At 36.5% G+C, this 20,433-nt stretch overlaps 2 protein-coding genes across 5 annotated transcripts in view; one reads left to right on the plus strand and one right to left on the minus strand.

The window, feature by feature from the left end:
* Nucleotides 1-20,433, minus strand: part of CTNNA3 (catenin alpha 3) — a 1,445,036-nt gene that overhangs the window by 871,001 nt on the left and 553,602 nt on the right. The window lies entirely within an intron of this gene.
* LRRTM3 (leucine rich repeat transmembrane neuronal 3) overlaps nucleotides 1,443-20,433 on the plus strand; it is a 167,556-nt gene continuing 148,565 nt past the window's right edge. The window contains exons 1-2 of the mRNA XM_019731777.3: nucleotides 1,443-2,015; nucleotides 2,369-3,900. Coding sequence (XP_019587336.1) covers nucleotides 2,012-2,015; nucleotides 2,369-3,900 — 1,536 coding nt within the window. The 5' untranslated portion in view covers nucleotides 1,443-2,011. The remainder of the gene's footprint in view (nucleotides 2,016-2,368; nucleotides 3,901-20,433) is intronic.

Here is a 20,433-nt window from a genome sequence, read left to right on the forward strand (position 1 = left end):
GCAAGAGTGAGTGAATCTCAGATATCCATTGTGAAAAATATAAAAGATATTCATTGAAATAGTTCTTTGAGAGTCAATGACAATCAGTATAGTTGATATTTAATACTAAACAACATGCAATAACCAACAAATACAATAACGTTGATATTCCCATAACAGCCAATGCAGGTTTATTATGTGCCACACACTATTCTAGGTACTTTAAAGATATTAAAATGATTTAATTCTCAACCCTCTATGAAATGTGTCTTTGTTATCATGTCCATTTTGTAGAAGAGAAAACTGAGACATAGAGAAGATAAGTAACCTACTCAAGGTTATAAAGCTGATAAATTTTAGCCAGGATTTGAACGTAGGTGCAAAAATCCATGCTCCTTCCTCCTAATTTTCATAATACTTCTTTAGAAGATTCATACCAAAGTTTATAGGAAGCAAGAATTGTTTTGTTTTGTTTTGTTTTGTTTTGTTTTATACAGCTTCCCTGCCATAAGGCCTTAATCAGGCTAATTTTCATTTGACTCATTTTAAAATAAAGATAAGGGTGTTGAAGCAGGATCAATTAGTGGCTAGAGAGAGAGGGTTCTGAATCTTAGTTATGCCACTTGCTTGCTATATGACCTAGAACAATTCACCTCTCCAAGTCTTAGTTTCCTCATCTGTGAAATGAAGGTTATAATAGGATCTACCTCATAATACTGTTTAAAGATAAAACAAGGTAGTCCAGTTAAAGCACTTAGAAAGTTCTCAATAAATATTATTAGTGTAGTAAATAGCAGCAGCATCAAGAAACTGAATCAAATGATGTCTTGATTCTTCTATTCATACTAAAAATGGTTTATTTCTCTTCTAATTAAAAAAAAAAAAAAGGCAACCAAAACAACGACAAACCAAGCTACAACCATTAAACTAATTACGTCTTTTGCAAGAAAATCAGAAAGGCTATTGGACACAATTTATATGTCATTAGTTATCTCCTCTATTCCAAACTCTATGCATTCTAGCATCCTGAGACACACACCTTGCATAATATAATCACTGTGACTCCACGAGGTCAAAGGGGAGGCAGTTAATACTTCTCTGAGAAACACTCGATAATTCATTTTCTAAATTTCAGTTCAAAGCCTGAGCTGAGGTTAAGAAAAATTGACATTCGGTCTGTGAACTTAATGTCAAGCTCCAGAAAAACTCTGGGCAGCTCCTGTTTAGACATTAAGTGGACGCAGACAATAAAGACGTTGCCAAATTGTAAAACAAGACTTGGGAATTACAGAAAACGTTGCTAGCTATTGATTATGGTGACCATTCAGTTTTTATTGAGACACCCAAAACAATCATTCATTTTCCAGCAGAGAGCCTGCTCATTTGCAAGATAAAAGAGCGACATTTCTGCACATGCCCATAATGTTCTTCACCACTGGGGGCAGCTTTACATAAGACTGCATTCACTGAAACCAAAGCAACAGTACGAGCAGCTTTCAGAATGACAGTCTGCAGAAGTGAGCCGAGCGTGTGCGCGATCCGGGGCTCTGCTGCCTTCTGGGCTCCAACGCAGCTCTGTGGCTGAACTGGGTGCTCGCCACCAGAAATGCTGGGCTATGGAATACAGATGTGGCAGCTCAGGTAGCCCCACGTTGCCTTCTGGAATACATCATGCTTTCAGATAAGAAGAAATTGTAGAAGCCAGTTCTTTTTTTTTTTTTTAACCCCCCCCCCCCACAAAAAAAAACTGTAAAGATGCAAAAACGTAATATCCATGAAGATCCTATTACCTAGGAAGATTTTGATGTTTTGCTGTGAATGCGGTGTTGGGATTTATTTGTTCTTGGAGTGTTCTGCGTGGCTGGCAAAGAATAATGTTCCAAAATCGGTCCATCTCCCAAGGGGTCCAATTTTTCTTCCTGGGTGTCAGCGAGCCCTGACTCACTACAGTGCAGCTGACAGGGGCTGTCATGCAAGTGGCCCCCTAAGCCAAAGCAAAAGACCTAAGGACGACCTTTGAACAATACAAAGGATGGGTATGTTTTGCCATTTTTCTTCTTTCCTTTCTAAAAACAAAACAAAACAAAATTTTTAAAATCCTCTAGTCTATGTATTAAGTCTTCCTTAATTATTTTAGAGATTATCTCCATCTGCTCTAAGACTATAAATTCAATTGCTTAGAGGACATGTTTCTTGCTTAACTATTAAAAAAAAAAAATCCCTAAAGGCAATTCTCTTGAAATTATAAGGAGATGACATTTGATGTTAAATGTTGTTATCTGGATTTAAATTTTTAAAAAAATAGTATACATGTCTTTTTTTTGCTTGATTAAAAATAAATGAATTCTCTTTTGGGGGGATAACTTTTCTAAGTTGTTTTTATTTTCAGGTTTCAATGTAATTAGGCTACTGAGCGGATCAGCTGTAGCACTGGTTATAGCCCCCACTGTCTTACTGACAATGCTTTCTTCTGCCGAACGAGGATGCCCGAAGGGCTGTAGGTGTGAAGGCAAAATGGTATATTGTGAATCTCAGAAATTACAGGAGATACCCTCAAGTATATCTGCCGGTTGCTTAGGTCTGTCCCTTCGCTATAACAGCCTTCAAAAACTTAAGTACAATCAATTTAAAGGGCTCAACCAGCTCACCTGGCTGTACCTTGACCATAACCATATCAGCAATATTGATGAGAATGCTTTTAATGGAATACGCAGACTCAAAGAGTTAATTCTGAGTTCCAACAGAATCTCCTATTTTCTCAACAATACCTTCAGACCTGTGACAAATTTACGGAACTTGGACCTCTCCTACAATCAGCTGCATTCTCTGGGATCTGAACAGTTTCGGGGCTTACGGAAGCTGCTGAGTTTACATTTAAGGTCTAACTCCCTGAGAACCATCCCTGTGCGAATATTCCAAGACTGCCGCAACCTGGAACTTTTGGACCTGGGATATAACCGGATCCGAAGTTTAGCCAGAAATGTCTTTGCTGGCATGATCAGACTCAAAGAACTTCATCTGGAGCACAACCAATTTTCTAAGCTCAACCTGGCCCTTTTTCCAAGGTTAGTGAGCCTTCAGAATCTTTACTTGCAGTGGAATAAAATCAGTGTCATAGGACAGACCATGTCCTGGACCTGGAGTTCATTACAAAGACTTGATTTATCAGGCAATGAGATCGAAGCTTTTAGTGGACCTAGTGTTTTCCAGTGTGTCCCAAATCTGCAGCGCCTCAACCTGGATTCCAACAAGCTCACATTTATTGGTCAAGAGATTTTGGATTCTTGGATATCCCTCAATGACATCAGTCTTGCCGGGAATATATGGGAATGCAGCAGAAATATTTGTTCCCTGGTAAACTGGCTGAAAAGTTTCAAAGGTCTGAGGGAGAATACAATCATCTGTGCCAGTCCCAAAGAGCTGCAGGGAGTAAATGTGATAGATGCAGTGAAGAATTACAGCATCTGTGGCAAAAGTACTACGGAGAGATTTGATCTGGCCAGGGCTCTCCCAAAGCCCACTTTTAAGCCCAAGCTCCCCAGGCCGAAGCATGAGAGCAAACCACCTGTGCCCCCCACAGTGGGAGCCACGGAGCCCAGCCCAGAGACTGATGCTGACACTGAGCACATCTCTTTCCATAAAATCATCGCAGGGAGTGTGGCCCTTTTCCTGTCCGTGCTCGTCATCCTGCTTGTTATCTACGTGTCATGGAAGCGGTACCCTGCCAGCATGAAGCAGCTGCAGCAGCGCTCCCTCATGCGAAGGCACAGGAAAAAGAAAAGACAGTCCCTAAAGCAAATGACTCCCAGCACCCAGGAATTTTATGTAGATTATAAACCCACCAACACGGAGACCAGCGAGATGCTGCTGAATGGGACGGGACCCTGCACCTTTAACAAATCAGGCTCCAGGGAGTGTGAGGTATGAACCATTGTGATAAAAGCGCTCTTAAAAGCTGGGAAATAAGTGGTGCTTTATTGAACTCTGGTGACTATCAAGGGAACGTGTCCCCTCCCCCCCATTCCCTCTCCCTCTCACTTTGCTGGCAAGGTCCTTCCCTGTCCGTTTTAGTACAGTCATAATACTGCATTTTCCTCTCGTACATAATCAACCCATTGAAATTTAAATACCACAATCAATGTGAAGCTTGAAGTCTGGTTTAATATAATGCCTATTGTATAAGACCCTTTATTGATTCCATTAATGTCACACTTGTTTTAAGATAAAACTTCTTTCATAAGTAATACCCCACATCTGCTGTTCCTCTCCTTCTGGTTGAACCAAATCTGCAGTTCTAGGAGGTTTGCAGTTCACTGGTAAATCAAGGAAAAAGTGAATGATTCCAGGTACTTGGACCTTGAACTGATTCTAGGAGAATGCTTGATTACAGGAATATTTAAAGACAGAGCCTTAAAACAGTGCCTGGCTTAAAAAGAAAACTGCAGGAAACTATCAAAAGATGGTACTGGGTTAAAGCAGCACCAGGAGCAGTTTTCAGAGGTGTTTGAATTATGATAAGGCAGGTCTGGGGAAAATGGGAAAGGGTTAAAATGCTACAAGTAGACAACTGCAAAATGTGAAGAGACGCTCAAAATACCAAGTTTCAGACTTGAAGCCTTATCTCTGAAATCTATCACTGTAAAATCAGGCTAGAGGTTTCATTGTTAATTCTTTCTAGCCTCCACGTTTCCATAATAAGGAAACTAAATAGCCAAGAAGCAAATTTGAGGAGGCAGATTTCTCCACTGCTCCTCACCTTAGGGAGTTTTCAGAGACGAGGCTTGCAAATGGGAAGGTAGCTTGCTATGTGCATGTGGTTGGGGGCTTACCAGAATATCTCTGTCCGGCTCTTTCAAGGACCCTAATGTAATGAGTGGAATCATTAGTTCTGTCTGTTCTTCTGTTTGGGATTTGTCAGGCTGTCCTGTTGCGTTCCAGTATATGTCCTGCATACCCGAGTTCCCTAATGACTGACACGTCATTCAGAGGTGTAAAGAGAACACATTCCAAAACATGCTTGCCACCAACAGCCTCACCCAAAAGGATGATTTTGATAACCTCGTAATAAATGTATAAAATAAATCATAGAGGAAAAAAGACCAACCCTATGGCACTTGTCTTTGCTTTTCTATTGCTGACATTACAGTGTCCCTGTGTTCATCTGTATTGTGAACTCATCCATCAGTACGATTCTGTACAGACCCCGCTGGGCAATGTGCAAGCTGCATGCATGTTTTTATGTCACAGGTGAAAGTTTATTGACTGCAGCACAAATATCATAGCTTCTGTATTTAAGTAACTTTGACCACAGTTCATTAAGATTTTAGAAAATATGTTTTTAGTCTGTATCCTTGTTCATCCTCCAAAATGAACAATTCAGTTACAGGAGCAAAAATCATGAATTGCAACATTAAGCCTGTTTCATTTAATTTGGCTTGAAAGCCACACATCTTTAATGGTGTCCCTGTTCTTTCAGAACAGAATTGCTGCAGCAACAAAAGAATAAGTGAATGGCTATTTTTACCAGCATTTTTACATAGTTTGGAGGCTTTTCATATGCCGAGAGGATAAATCTAGGCAAGTCACCATGAAATATAATTGCAAGGAAGCCAGATTATAAAAAATCATACTTTTATAAGCAATAAAGAAAAAGGAACATTTAAAGTGGCCTTTTATTAAATCTTAAAATAGATACCAGTTCAGAAAAGCATCAGAACTACAATATATTTACCAATGAATAATTATTGACTTTACATTTATCAAAGGCAAATTGTCATAGATTCCCAATTGATTAATAATGCAGATACTTCCTTACAGTACTATGAACTGGATGACTGAGCCTACTGTGATGTTTTTCACTGAAGTTGTAATTTTATATTTTTCATAAAATGTTGGTAAATACATATTCCATCTAAAAAGAAATTTTCTTTGGTCAGACTCATTTTTATCTGTACTAAAGATGATTGATTGTATTAATTAAATGCAGTGTTAAAGTGAAAAGGCCCATTTCTATTTTTTGACTTAACCTTCGGCCTCATTTGTCATAGATACCAAATAAATTTAGACAAGGCATATTGACACTTATATTTTTGAATTCTTGCAAATTCTTAATGCTGTGGTACTGCTAGTGTCTATAAAATATGCTTGCTGTATTGGAAAGTGTTTCTAAAATTTGAAGCCACTTGGTGTGTAAGAGGAAATGAGTGACCAACATTTTTGAAGGCTAGTCATTTTTAAATGCCTAACTCGAACTTCTTATTAATACTAGATAAGAACCAAAATAAAATCCCGTAGATAGTGAAACTTATTTTGATTCAGGGCATGAAATTACAAAAATACAGATCTTTTCCCCCTAGAGCGTTCTCTAGTTCTTCGTCTGAGCTCAAATATATAATCTTTGTAGGTTAGACAATAACTAATTCACCCTAGAAACCTCAAACGTTGTTGCCCTCACCCCCACCCCATGGCACTTTCCGGACTTCAGATCATAAGCCTATTTTCCTTAGTATTTTAAACTCATTCCATATTAGAAAAACATAATTGATATTCCATTTTCTAGTGTAAATTTACCTGAAGTAGCTGACTTCCCTCAAAGGTGATAACAGTTAAATAAACAGACTGACCTGCTAACTACACAACAGAGAGGCGTCGTCGAGAAAGAATGGGTTCAGTCAGTACTTTGAATGCTTTGCCAGAGAGAGAGGAAATGCAGTTTAGTTTCTGAACTGCGTGGGTTTCCCCCCCCCCCCATTTTTGTGAGCCCCAGCACGCATTGTGCTACTGCAGCATGAAGTTCTTAGTCCCGTGCTATGTAGTCTTCTAAGCAATACTTACGCAAAACATATTCCTTTTAAATGAGTTTATATTTTCCAAAGATGTTGACATTACAGCTTTTCAAAGAATTTAAACCATTTTTTTACTTGATTTGGTGAGTCAACTACCTAGTAAGTAGACAGGCAATAAACTGTATTTCTGTGGAGCAGCACTGACCTCCAGTGGCTGGTTAGACTACCCACAGGTATTCAGACACGTTTTGTGCCGTTTTATATCCTGAATCCTTATGTAAACGTGGTGGATGACACATAGGTTTTAATCCGTGCATCAGATTTGAATTTTATTTACTTCATCTCCCTGGTAAATATAGTTATAGTGTAAATTTTTTTAGGTTATATTTTGCATCTTGACTTATGTAGAATGCCCAAAGGCCACAGCGCTAATACTGAGGGCTAGAAATAAGTGTACCCAAAGATGAAGAGCAAGTAATAATGTAATAAGAATAGATAAGGAATATTTTAAAGTATTTATGCTCGTAGATGTTGGCCAAATATACATATTTTCATTAAATGGGTTAACATTTTCCATAGGCAGGACACTGAAATGTCACGTAATTTAGTTTGGGGAAAACGCATTTCAGTATTACTATTGAAACAATCAGCATCAGTTATTCACCAGTCAATAGCAATGGCTGAGCTATCACGTGAGGGAGGCCTCCTCTCTGGCTCTAGAACTCTCCAGTCAATCGATCATGCCAGTGACCTGTGCTTTGCCCCATATCTCTCTCCCTCCTTCCTCATTTTCAGCCCCCTGAACACTAGTTCTATTAGGCTTTCCAACAATGCTGTTACAGTCTAAGAGGTGATAATTCATGGATAATGAAATTATGCTCTTCTTTTGGGGAAGGATAATGCAGAGTCAGATTCATAGATTTGGCAAGGGTTTTTAGGATGCTGTCTGTATTCGTAGGTGCATGAAATAGCTTCTCTTGCCATGATGTTTACCAAGAAGAGAACTTAGTTTATTTCAAGTGGGGATTAGACTAGCATCAGAAACAAGAGTGAGGCCTGAAGCCCAACATAAAATGAGTTCCACACATGACAGATGAGAATTAAAACATGAGAAATGAAAAATTCAGAAATTATGTTGTCTCTTTCATTCTCTTTTCCCTGGATTCTCATTAGAATTTGAATCTGTAGGAAACCTATGGGGTTTTGCGATACTTGTACTCTCTTAGTAGCTGCCAGCATGAAAAATCAGAGACAGCTGGAAGAAACTATGAACATGAAAAATAGTATCAGTACATCAGAATTTATTGTTGTAAGAGAAATAGAATTGGCGAAAGCTAATTAGCTTGTATTAAATGATTCTTAAAAACTAATGAAATAATACCCAGGTGAAAGTGACAGTTTTCCTAATCTCATCATAATATCTTACAGAATTGGACCAAATTTTGTTTAGTCTCCAAAATCATTGGTGATTTTTTTCATAGTTGAGTAGAATACAATAGAAATACTACAGAGAAATCTACATAAAATAGTTTTTGATTTGAGGAAATTATCACAGCCATATATGGTGAAGAATAGGCCTTAGATTCGAGTTTCTCTGACACTTGGTAATGAAATGATCTCAGGCAAATTTCCTAGCTTTTCTGAACTTGGAACTTCCCCATCTGTAAAATGGGCATATATTATGGATTCATATGGTTACTGGGAAGACGAAACAGGAGAAGTACCTTATAAACTCTAAAATAGCAACTACCTATTTTTTCAAAGAGTTCCTGGTGAGATATTCAGCTGCATGTTGTTTTGTTGGTTTACAAAGACATCACTAACCTCTACATTACAGAACCTCAAATTCATTTTACATTTATATAAATTCTGGGACTGGCAGTAAATCTAGATCTTAATTTGTCTTTAACCTTTAGTTTCCATAAAACTGCAGTTTTTTCCACTCCATGTTATCTAAGACTAGGAGTTTATTAATTATGATCACAATGTACAACAGACATAAATAAAGATACCAAGCAGAGAACACTGAATCAAAAGATCAAATTAAACCAAAAATTGAATTGTATCCCAAGTCAGGTCATTATAGCAACAGGTTAGTTATGCACCCCTTCTCCAATATCACTATTTTAAGCCGTTATGGACTTCATAAATACAACATTTATGGCAACATGAAATTGTTATTGAGCAAAAAGGTATTAATCACATGACATCTACTCTGTTGATTTTTTTTTTCCCCCAGTGAAAGATTATCCAAAATCTTTTCCTAGTATAGAAATTATTATCGGCTTTATTTATCAGTTATTTTCCCTGAAGATCACTGGATTAAAAAAGTAACATAAGAATACTTTTATGAGTAACTACCTATTCACTCATGCAAAACTAAATATTTCAGAGTACTCTCTATGGGCCTTTCACTGAAAAATGACCAATGTAATCATAAATCTCTCTCTACTGGATATCGCTGGTCTTAACAAGTATGATGTAGCAGATATATTTTCAGAATTCTTATAATTTAAGTAGACAAACTGTTTCTGTTTGACAGCTGGGTTTCTATGAAATCTCTGGAGAACAAAGGTAACAGTGATTTTTCATTTGGAAAAAGCATTTGTGAATTTTACGCTGCTTTACCTTCATGGGATTATGGGTAGATGTTCTTGAGTTAGGTAAAGAGAATTCCAGGAACATAGCAAAAGAATGTAAGACCAAGCAGAGGCAATCTATTTTACAACTGTACTTTCTACTAACAGAACCTCCATATGCACTAATAATCTATTTTATTGAAACAAAAATAAGAAAAGAAAAAGAGCTTCTATATTATCCAATCTAGCATATGCTTTATGAAAAGTGATAATTTCCTTGATAATTTTCTACATTTTATTTTTATTTCTCAAGGCCTCCCAAGGAATTTTCTTTATTCTTTTCTCTCACTCAAATTGTTGTTCTCTACTTCCTATACAACAAAAAATATATTCCCTCATATAAATCAACACAATTTGGTGATCTCACTCAAAGAGTAGCCTATGTCCAATGAAAGAAAAAATAGAACTCAACACAAAATTTAAGTCTGATTGTCATTTCCCCCTTTCTTCTATAACCTACAAACCACCTCTTCAGCACTACTGATACTCAATAGAAGAAAGAATAAATATAGTTGAATTACAGGCTGGGAAAGTATTAAAGCCTACTTATTTTTTTCTTAATTAACTAACTCCTAGAAAACAAAATATAGGGCTTTATGTATGGGACTGCTCAACTACATTTCACCAATGAAAACCATTCATACCAACAATCAGAAGTTTGTCTTTTCAGAAATAAAATGCAAATATTTTTGGCCTCACGTATAAAATGATAAGGCAAATGCTATATTCAGCAAAGGCGATTTCTGTCAAAGCTTAGAGCTTAATCATAATAATTACATCTATCCAGGGTGTAAAATACATTTTGCCAGTAAAGAGCAAAGGCCTTCAATTAAATATAAATCCTTATTCAGTACCCTTGGGGCTCTAACTTAGTAAGAAAATGGGGGTAAAAAGAAAATGTCCTCAGGCAGTATAGCACAGTGAGGCTATGCTATCGAGTGGTGTTCAAGGCTTCAACTGGGTAGTCCCCACATGTAGTTAAAAAGTGCTTCTTGTCTTTAATATTTGATCTATTATACTTTCTGAAAGAAGGAACAGGCTCACCCCCCCTTTTGATGCAATCAGCCAGAATCTTACAAGAATATATAAAGGAAATTTGTAGAATACATCATGTTGAGCTTGAAGTAGTAGAGTGACTCTCAAATCTCCAATAAATCTGTAAAAAAAGATTACAACAGCGAAAACTCTCCAAGAAGTTTAAAAACTAACTCAGCACTTTAGGATCAGTGTTGGCTTGTACTCATTTGTTTAAGAATGAATTTTGCATAATTTATAAAAAATTGTAAAGTGAAAAGATATAAATGCTTAGTGGGGGTATTGCCATTTATCCTATGAAAGACTGGGAAACATCACTGAATGATGATTAAAATGAAATAACTGAAGGTCTGTTTAATATGGCAGAAGCCATATTACATAAATATACTGTGTTTTCTACCAAGCTAGGCATGTTTTACATGCTCAGGAAAGAAATCCATATCCTTCATATAAGGTGACATATTTTTATTACATATTTGTGTGTATTTATTTTTCAATTACACCTGATATTCAATATCATTTTGTATTAGTTTCAGATGTACACTTTAGTGGTTAGACATTTATATAATTTATGAAGTCATCCCTTCAATTAGTCTAGTACCCACCCGACACTATACAGAGTTATTACAATATTATTGATTACATTCCCTATGTTGGACTTTACATCCTCATGACTATTTTGTAACTACCAATTTGTATTTCTCAATCCCTTCACCTTTTTCACCCAGCTCTCCAAATTCCTCCTTTCTGGCAACTATTAGTATGTTCTCTCTATCTGTGACTCTGTTTCTGTTTTGTTTGTTCATTTATTTTGTTCTTTAGACTCCACATATAAGTGAGATCACATGGCATTTGTCTGACTTATTCCACTTAGCAAAATACCTTCTAGGTCCATCCATGTTTCCGCAAATGCTAAAATTCCATTCTTTTGGCTGGGTAATATTCCATTGTATCCATGTACCACATCTTTATCCAGTTGTCTACTGATGGACACTTAGGTTGCTCCCTTATCTTGGATACTGTAAATAACACTTCAGTGAACATAGAGATGCATATATCTTTTCAAATTAGTGTTTTGAATTTCTTTGGATAAATACCCAGAAGTGGAATTGCTAGATTATAAGGTAGTGTATTTTTGTGTAATTGAGCCCATATTATGTGCCAGGAGTATGTGTATAGTGTTTCTAAATATAAAATCAGAGTCCCTGTATTGACTGTTTTCCTAGAAATTCCATAAATCCTACACCTTGTCCCTTCTTTATAGGATTTCCCTAAAATAATTCATATGCCACCCACACAGGGCTTTTGAAACCAAATTATATATCTCCAGTTCCCATTAAGAAATGATTTCCAGTGATTGATCATTAGGATAACCCTCTGCTACCTAAATTCTATTCTTCCCGAATTGTGGCACACATTGCAGCCCATTGCATGTCATTAAAAGGCAGAATGCATTTCATTCTATGGATTTTTATAGGGAGGACTGAGTAGCAAAATGTAAAAATCTACACATATTTTCATGGGCTTCACTGTGGCTTTTTTATGGTCTAACACACAGAGATGTATGGGGCTTTTCTTAGTTAACAACAAAATGCAAAAACATTAAGCCAGCTATAAATTTAAAAAGAAAGGGTCAAGGTAGCTTAAAAAACAAAATTCAAAGCTCATATTATATATTTATTAATCTATAAATAATCCTAAATGGTGAGTATTCTGTATTTCATTTTCTTGAGATAAGATTTACCTTCCAAGTTTACCAAATTCATGAATTTAAGCTTCACGTTCCTTCCATTTTTCCATTGCTAACCAGAGGTTTTTTGTGTTTGCTTTTTGGTTGTTTTGTTTTGTGTTGTTTTCTGCCTGCAGATACTTTCCCAGTCCTGTGAATGTATCACTTTCCCCGCTTTTCAACAAATCCCCAAATTTTGATCCTGCAGAGAGTCACAGGGTAATCTATCAGTTTTATGGCTGGAGCGATCAGACAGGCAGACTGGGTTTGTCTCTACAGTGCAACCTGATCAAGTCTGGAATACCTGCCTCTGTCTTCCCAGCCTGCCTTTTCGATGCCTTTTCCCCAATAAGAAGGATTTTCTTCCATTCAATGGAACTGAAGGCTCTCTTGGTTCCTTACTCCTTACCAAGTATCTATTCCCAGAATGAGACCAATATTATTGTCCCTCCTGAGAGCACTCACATTTAAATAAAAGCCTTTAGCTAAAGGTAAGAAAGTTATATACTAAGAGCAAGCATACCCAGCAGGGTTGGGGAAAGTACTTCTGCAGACAAAAGGCTTTGCAAGCACTTATGAAATCATCCTATATAGATGACTTGGTATTTTTCTTAAACATGAGGTTGGGCCTTCCCAAAGGAACCAAGACAAATAATCCAGGTTTCATTCAGTAAAGTATAGTTTGAAAAACATCTTCAGTAAATTGCTATATACACAGGATTTCTTCTTAGTTTTTCTCCTAGGAAGGACAGTACCATGTACTAGAAAGAACTTGGGCTATGGATCCAGGAAGAAGCAGTTTGGATCTGGTTCTGGGATTTAATAACTAAAATCTCTTGAATCTTACCTTCTTCATCATAAAAAAAAAAACATGTGTAAGACAATATAATCACAGCATTGTTACAAGAGCGAAAAAATCAGGAATCAGCATTTCTTGAATATTTTTATGTACTTTGTTTTGGCACATTACACATAATATATAATTTAATTTAATATAGATCCCATGGTGATTAAATAAGATTACATACATAAAATCACTTAGTACAAAGCTTGGAACATAATAGTAACTTTCACCTTCCCTTCATTAGCTCTAACTGCTAAGAGTTTCAGTATCACAGTATGCTTTAATTGTATTCTACTACCTATTTTTATATGAAATAGCAAACAAATATCTGACAGACTTTCAAGAAATAGAATCTAAACTGCCATAAACTGAAGGGCTCTGGGCACATGGTGAATACTGAACAGTAATATGATACATAAAACCAAAGTCCCAACCCTGCCAACAAGGCCCAGTTGCTTCTGCATCGTTGTTTCCATACTGTTTCCCGTGTTCTAACTCTGGCCAGTTCTTGAAGTAGCATGTGCTTTCCTCCCTCTGTGCTTTTGTTCAAGCTATTTCCTTTGTGAAGAATGACTTTCCTCCCTTCCGCGTCCTCATGTCTATCTCTGAGCCTTTCTATAATAGATCCAACTCAAATTCCACTCATTCTAGAAGTCTTCTTAATCCTGCCCTTCCTTGTTTTCCGTATTTTGTACCTCTATTGGAGACTACATCACAGGCTGCCTTGTGTAGGGTTGTTAATATGTCTGTAAACCATTTTTGAGGAAATGGACCATCTTTTCTTTCTTTTTCCGATGGTGATTGGTACAGCTTTTTATTCATGGTAAAAGTCTAATGAATTGATTTTCTGGTGCTATTATAAGGTGATTGTCAACCTAATATTTATATAGCCTACATAGACTTTGTTGTTTTTATTTCATATACACTTTTCCACATATACAGTCTGCTCATTTATTGTTTAACTAGTCTCACAAATGATTACAGAAATAGTTTTTAAGAATCATATTGTGATTTAATCTGTTTCTATGTTATGAATAACCTATCAATGATTTTCCTTTGATAGGTACCAAGGGTATATGAACATTTTAGGGGGTATGTTAAAGTGACAAAGAGCTAAAAAAAAAGTTGTAAGGCAAAAAATATTTAATTCTAAGTATGAATACATCTGGATTTTAGTGGAGACTGGGTAGTCAACTTTTGCGGTAAACACCATCTATTTGTGACCTTCTTGGCCCACTGCCTATAGAGAAAAGTCCTTTCTCTTTAGCTTAGATGTCTCCTCACCTCATAACCAGTTCCATAACTCTTCTGCTTTAGACACATTCCAAGGCGTCTCCTCTCTTACCAAACAAACACGGGGCCACCCTACACTGTTATAAAGGAATAGGTCAGTGGTCTTTGCCTTTCTGATTATTCACATTTTCAAAGTAACTATTCTACTGGAGGCTTCAAGCAGTAAATACTCAGAAGCTGACAGTTAGTTATGTTCACTTTTTTTTTGTTAACCTCCTGAACACTGATTATGCAAAAGGTACATGTCATCATATGAGATTGAAATATCTGCTCTTTGCTGAGTGTCTCTCCCTTCCTCCCTTCTGCTCACCCTCTTACTCTTTTTCACTGAATTTCTTTCCTCCCTCACATCTCCACTTAAATTTTCTTTCAATTTTTCTCTCTACTCAACTTTTATTTATAAGTCAATCAACACTACTTGAATGTGTACCTCCTGACGGGGTTAAAGGGTTATTACTAATGGTTTTTATCTCTTAGAGAAGCAGTAATGAAAATGACAGTCTAATCATTTAATTTAAAAGAGTCAAATATCTTTGTATTCAGTAGCTTAGTTTAGTTCTACAAATGAAGAACTGTAATTTTGTAAATGATAGTTTAATTTCAGAAATAGGATGGACATCCTCCCTAGTGTATTTTAAGTCACGTTTTTGTTATAATTTGTAAGCCAGGGAAGGTTTGTTGAATATCCACATATTCCTTTCCATGTGAGGTAGGCTCAGGCTCTGGACCAGGATAGTCTTTGCCATCAACAGAGCAGATTTATTTTTTGGAACATATTTGGTAACAGAATTGAAATGAAATCTTTATTTGGTCATAAAAACTTATAGTAATAGGACTTTTGATAATCTTCCAGTCCATTTTCTTACCTTCAATTTGAAATTCCAAGCTAATTTAATTGTAATTTTAATGGTATTCCAAAAACTACATTCCTTAGTTCTTCTCTCAGTTATCCATTCTAGGGTCTTACCATAAACACTGTATCATTTTTTTCCCTTCTCACCTATATCCCTTTTGCTTAATATATACCCAGTGATTAATTAACCTTTTTTTTAAAAAAGGTGGTTTTTTAATATTTTGTTTCATTTTATTTACATTCTTAGTAAAGAGGAAGAAGTATAAGAAGTAGTTGGGCTTTGTTTTTGTTTTGAATTTGCAATACTGGTATCTGCTTGGTCGAGCTCAGGTAGAGGGGCCTGGGCTCCATGACGTGTAGTGTGCAATGATGAAAAAACACTGTTTTGAGATTAGCACTTATATACTTTAGATTCAAGCAATTCTGCATAGAGTGACAGCTGATAAAAGGAACACAGTTCTTAACTAACCTATAACCAATCTTATAGGCGAGAAGTTTCCAGCAGAGTGTATTCAGTCATTTTCAATACCAGGCTCGCATTACATTTCCAGAGGTCAGATTTGCACATAAATCTTTGAATCACAACTATCTCCTCATACTCAACTCAGTTTTAACATCCAGCAGTGTGTTGTACAGAAATAATCAATGGTTAAATTATTCCCATTTTGTTGGCTCAGCTCACAGTGGCCCACTGATTAGTTTTAAAAAAAAGAAAAACTATCTGAACTTCAGTTTGTATTTCAACTGTACCCAAGTGCAGATGCCATCTCTGGTAATATGACAAAAATGATTTAGGTTTACAAATGCTTCAGTGTGCGCTGATAACAGCATGCACCCTGCAGGAATTATATTGGGACCCAAAGTGTTATAAAAGGCAACTGAGTTTGTGGGAGAATCATTTTAGAGTTAATTAAACCTTCTCCACCTGTAATTTAAGTAAAAAGAAAAGGCCCAACACTCTTAAAGACCATGGGGGAAAGGCAGTTTAAGAAATAGAAGTCCTCTGTTTATTCGGGGAGGTACTTTACAAGGCAGACAGCTACACCACAGTAGAGAGACAACATTTCCTCAGCTGATTCGGTTAATTAAAATGCACAGTTACAACAGGCTTCCTTAGAGCCTGCAGCTGAATGACCGAAGTCTCCATTTTACTCCAGTGTCACACAGAACGTGAAGAGGCAAACATACTGCCCAAACACAATTTGACTCACTAAAATCTAGCACTATAAACACAAAATACATTTCTCAGGCACATTTTAAAAGACATATTATCAAGATTTATGGCATAAGGATAGAAATAATTTGTGGCGAGTCAGCACCAGGAGAATATTCTGGGTTCCTCTCAAAGTAGTTTTAAGTAAAATTTACAAATAAATCTTACGGGTAGAGTCCACTTTCAATGCAGAAATCTTCAAATCTTTCCTTTCAAATATATGGAATTTGAATCTGACAAACAGCCTGTGTGTTGCCAGAATTTATAAGTGATATGAAAAGCCACAAAAGCTATTTGTCAAATAAACTGCAGAGCGCAATATCAGTCTGCAGGGCTCCTTTACAGAACTCATGATGAGTGTGGGAGGAGGGGATTCTAACAGCTGCAGCCTTGACCGCACTGCCCGTGCCAGCCAGAATTCAAGCCTCGTGAGCTTAGTGTGGCTGAAAGAGGGGGCCAACAAATGACAAAAAAAAAAAAAAAAAAAAAAAAAAAAGTTCTTATTTCTAAGTTTTTATTAAATCACTACATCAGTGTGCAAAGATGAATACCTGCAAAACCAGTTTAAGATACATGGGGCCTGCAAGTATTCCAATTAAAACTTTTCATGGAAGACTAATTTTCTGATATAGGGGTGAGATTACAGACTTCGAACCAGACTAGCCTCAGTTTCCTCATCTGTAAAATGGGGGCAGTATTACCCATCCCAGGGCAATTTTGAGGCTAAAGTGAGATAGCATATTTATGGGCACAACTGATGCTCAATAAAAGTTATTCCCTTCTCTCTTACTAGGGGTTTTCACAATGCTGCAAGTTCACATGAATGGCAAAGTGAAAGTTCCTGTATTAACCATTTAAATTACCAAGTCTGCAAACTATAGAAAATAATCAAATATTCCTGGAGCTTAATCAATAAATCATTAAATCAAACCCAAAAGGGCTTACCAGAAGTTTGGAAACCCTCTGTTAAAATGTGTTAATGGCATTGCTGTATGAAGTATTATTCTGTAAGAATTTTGCTTAGCACCACAACAAAAAAGTTCTGAACTTAGTATTTTCTTCTTCTAATAACTCAAAATCATTTCCTTTTCATAAATATTTCTTGAAGAACTGACTCTATTATCTTCCAGATCTCTCTTTAAAATGATGCTCTAATGTCTGTCCACCCCCACCCCCACTTTTCTCCCCTAATCATGGACATATCACACCCACCTATACTCAGTGCTGAAGGGAACATACTATTACTACTGTAGTAAACGAAATGGCCTATGTAACCTAGCATCTAGTTAATTTCACCTTGTAATTTAAGCATTTGGAAGAAAGGAATAGAATATTAATATTTATGTTTTCAAAAATTCCAGTTCAGTCTGTGAAATGATGGCTGAATTAATCTAAAGCAATTTATCCAAAGAGTTACCATAGAGGAATTCCAATGGGAATTTATTGGGCACCTACCATGTGCAAGCATATAAATGGATTTTTGTTTTTCCTCAAGGCAAACGAAACATAATAGAGGTCAAGGGATATTTGAAATTTGGAGTCATATCACCAGGAAAGCCACTGAATTATTTGACTGGTTTGGAAAGTCACTTCATCATAAGGCATTGCATTTTCTCTTCTCAAAAGAGAAATTTGATATGTGCCCCTCACAGGAGACATGATAATAATTATTTAAATAATCTATTTAAAGACTTTGAAGAGAGCAGAGATAAAAAGAGCTGTAAGAGTTTCTAAATGACACAAGATCTGTGAAGTGGTACATACTTAACACAAATCTCATAGAACTGTTATATGGATTCATTAGTTAATTAGTGAGTTAATGACTTTGAAGTGTTAAGTCTCATTAGATGTTTTTTTTTTACACTTTAACACATGTGAGAAAGAAATTAGTCTGTCTGCAATTAGAAACTGACTATACCATTCTAACATATTGAATATTTCCATGATATACTTCCAAGATGATCTTTCCTACTTGGATTTTTTTTCTTTTTCTTTTCTTTTTTTGCATATTACTCCTGAAAAGCCTGTGTAGACATTCATCCCCAGCTCTTTCATTTTTCTGTATTAGCATTGGCTTCCAGTTGACACGAAAAACAGACCTGAGAACTCCCAGGGTAAGGTATTTTGTGTAATAACATAAGGTGTTAGTTTATAATAATGGCATCAAGTATTAAACACCATATTCAGATAAAGGTTTGTACATCAGGGGAGAAAAAAGCTGTCAAGTAAACCTGAAAGTGGAGAAGGGAAGGAGTTGAAACCCAATGATAACTATCTTGCTTTCTGGAAATAGTAACTAATTTCTCTCCTTCACGCTGAGAAGGTGAGAAAAGATGGCAGAGGCATAACTAGGTTAGCAATATTTTCATATGTGGGGGATATCTCTATAAATAAAACAAAAATTTTTATTGACATATATTATGCACAGAGAAAAGTATACATATCATCAATGTACAGCTCAATGGATATTGGGCACCCTTGTGTTCTCTGCACCCAGATCAAGAAACAAAAGACTGTTAGCACTCCAGAGCCCCCTCTATTTCTTCCAATCACTAGCCCTATTTCCAAGGGTAACCACTGCTGTTACCTCTAACAGCACAGTGTAGCTTTATCTGTCTTGGTACTTTATGTAAATGGATCATAAAGTATGTACTCTCTTTTGAGTCTTGCTTCTTTTTGGCCTGACATTATCTTTTATAAGATGCATCCATATTGTTAATTATTGTTGTAGATCTACAGATTTCTAATCTCTGTCCCTCTACCGCTCTTTCTCATATACACTCACAGAATTAATCCTTTTCTTATTCAAATAACATCCATGGATCCCTGTACTTCCAATGCCTTGATAAACTTCCTATCTCATATATTCCATAGCATGGAGACTCAGGAATTGCTGATGAATAATTTCCTCCAGTGTTTTTATTTTATTTTTGTTTTATTTGCACCAGTAAATATAATGCAATCTTAAATTATTTTGCACTTTCAAAATCTGGCCATGAAAAGAGCCAGCTCTAAGGAGCACCCTGAGACAATCATTTTTGTTTAGTAACCCTTGTTTTCAGCCAGGAATCTCCTGCTTGAGCTATCCTTCCCAGCATAGCCCTTTAGGTCCTAGCTCCTAGAAAGCCTGCCCCACTCTAGCAGTTGTGTAAAAACACAATTGGGTAAACTACTTCATATCAGGATGTTAATGCCTAAATCATTAGCTCACCAAGGTATGGCCCCAGGACAGTTCTGTAACACAGAGGTCCAATTAACCTCTGATTACTCCCTAATGGGCTCTAGTAGACCTGCATTTATTGACTTGTGCTATGAGGGAGGTTCCTTTATGTTGAAGTACTCTAAGAAACAGATCTGTGGCACTCAACGTTGTTTTCACTATTACAATGTTACTGAAATTATTTCACTACATCGGTGTCTCTTTATGAGAGCCCATATGGAAAGGGAGAATAGTTCTACTTCTTTTAAATAACTCTATTTGAAAATATGTTGTTTTTCATGTAACTGATCCTGCCCTCATGCTATCCCCAAACCCCTCTTCCCCACCTTCCCCCTGCTATAAATATCAAAAACATCAGAGACAAACACTTCTAACAAGTGTCTGGGACTTTACAACTTGTATTTTGGTTGTACTTTCCCCACCTTTGGTTTATTTGCTTTTCTTAGGTTCTCTGTTCAAATGCCTGAATTTTTGTTTTGTTTTGTTTTAATCCTGGTGAATTTAGGGAGGGTATAGGTTAAATCATTGAAATACACAATCCCTTAAGGAAAACATTTCAGACACTGACATTAGGCCAGGCCAGCCAATGGAGGAATGTGTGTTTAGACAGAGGGCTCTTCCAGCAATTTTCAAATTACACCCTATTGGTTGCCTTTGATCAGAGAAACTGGGAGAGCTGATAAATCAGGCACTGTATGGTGTACAAGATAGGTTTTAATAAAGCTTTGCTGAATGCATTGACTAAAGATATTTTCCAAAAAGTTAAATGGACAGAATGAGAAAAAGTCTAGAAAAAAATCTAGGTCAAGAATAGGGTAAAAGATAAATGTACTTGTGAGAAAA

The sequence above is a fragment of the Rhinolophus sinicus genome, chromosome 15 (assembly GCF_057876585.1).
Source record: "Rhinolophus sinicus isolate RSI-liver-muscle chromosome 15, RSI-T2T, whole genome shotgun sequence".
NCBI classification, from domain to species: domain Eukaryota; kingdom Metazoa; phylum Chordata; class Mammalia; order Chiroptera; family Rhinolophidae; genus Rhinolophus; species Rhinolophus sinicus.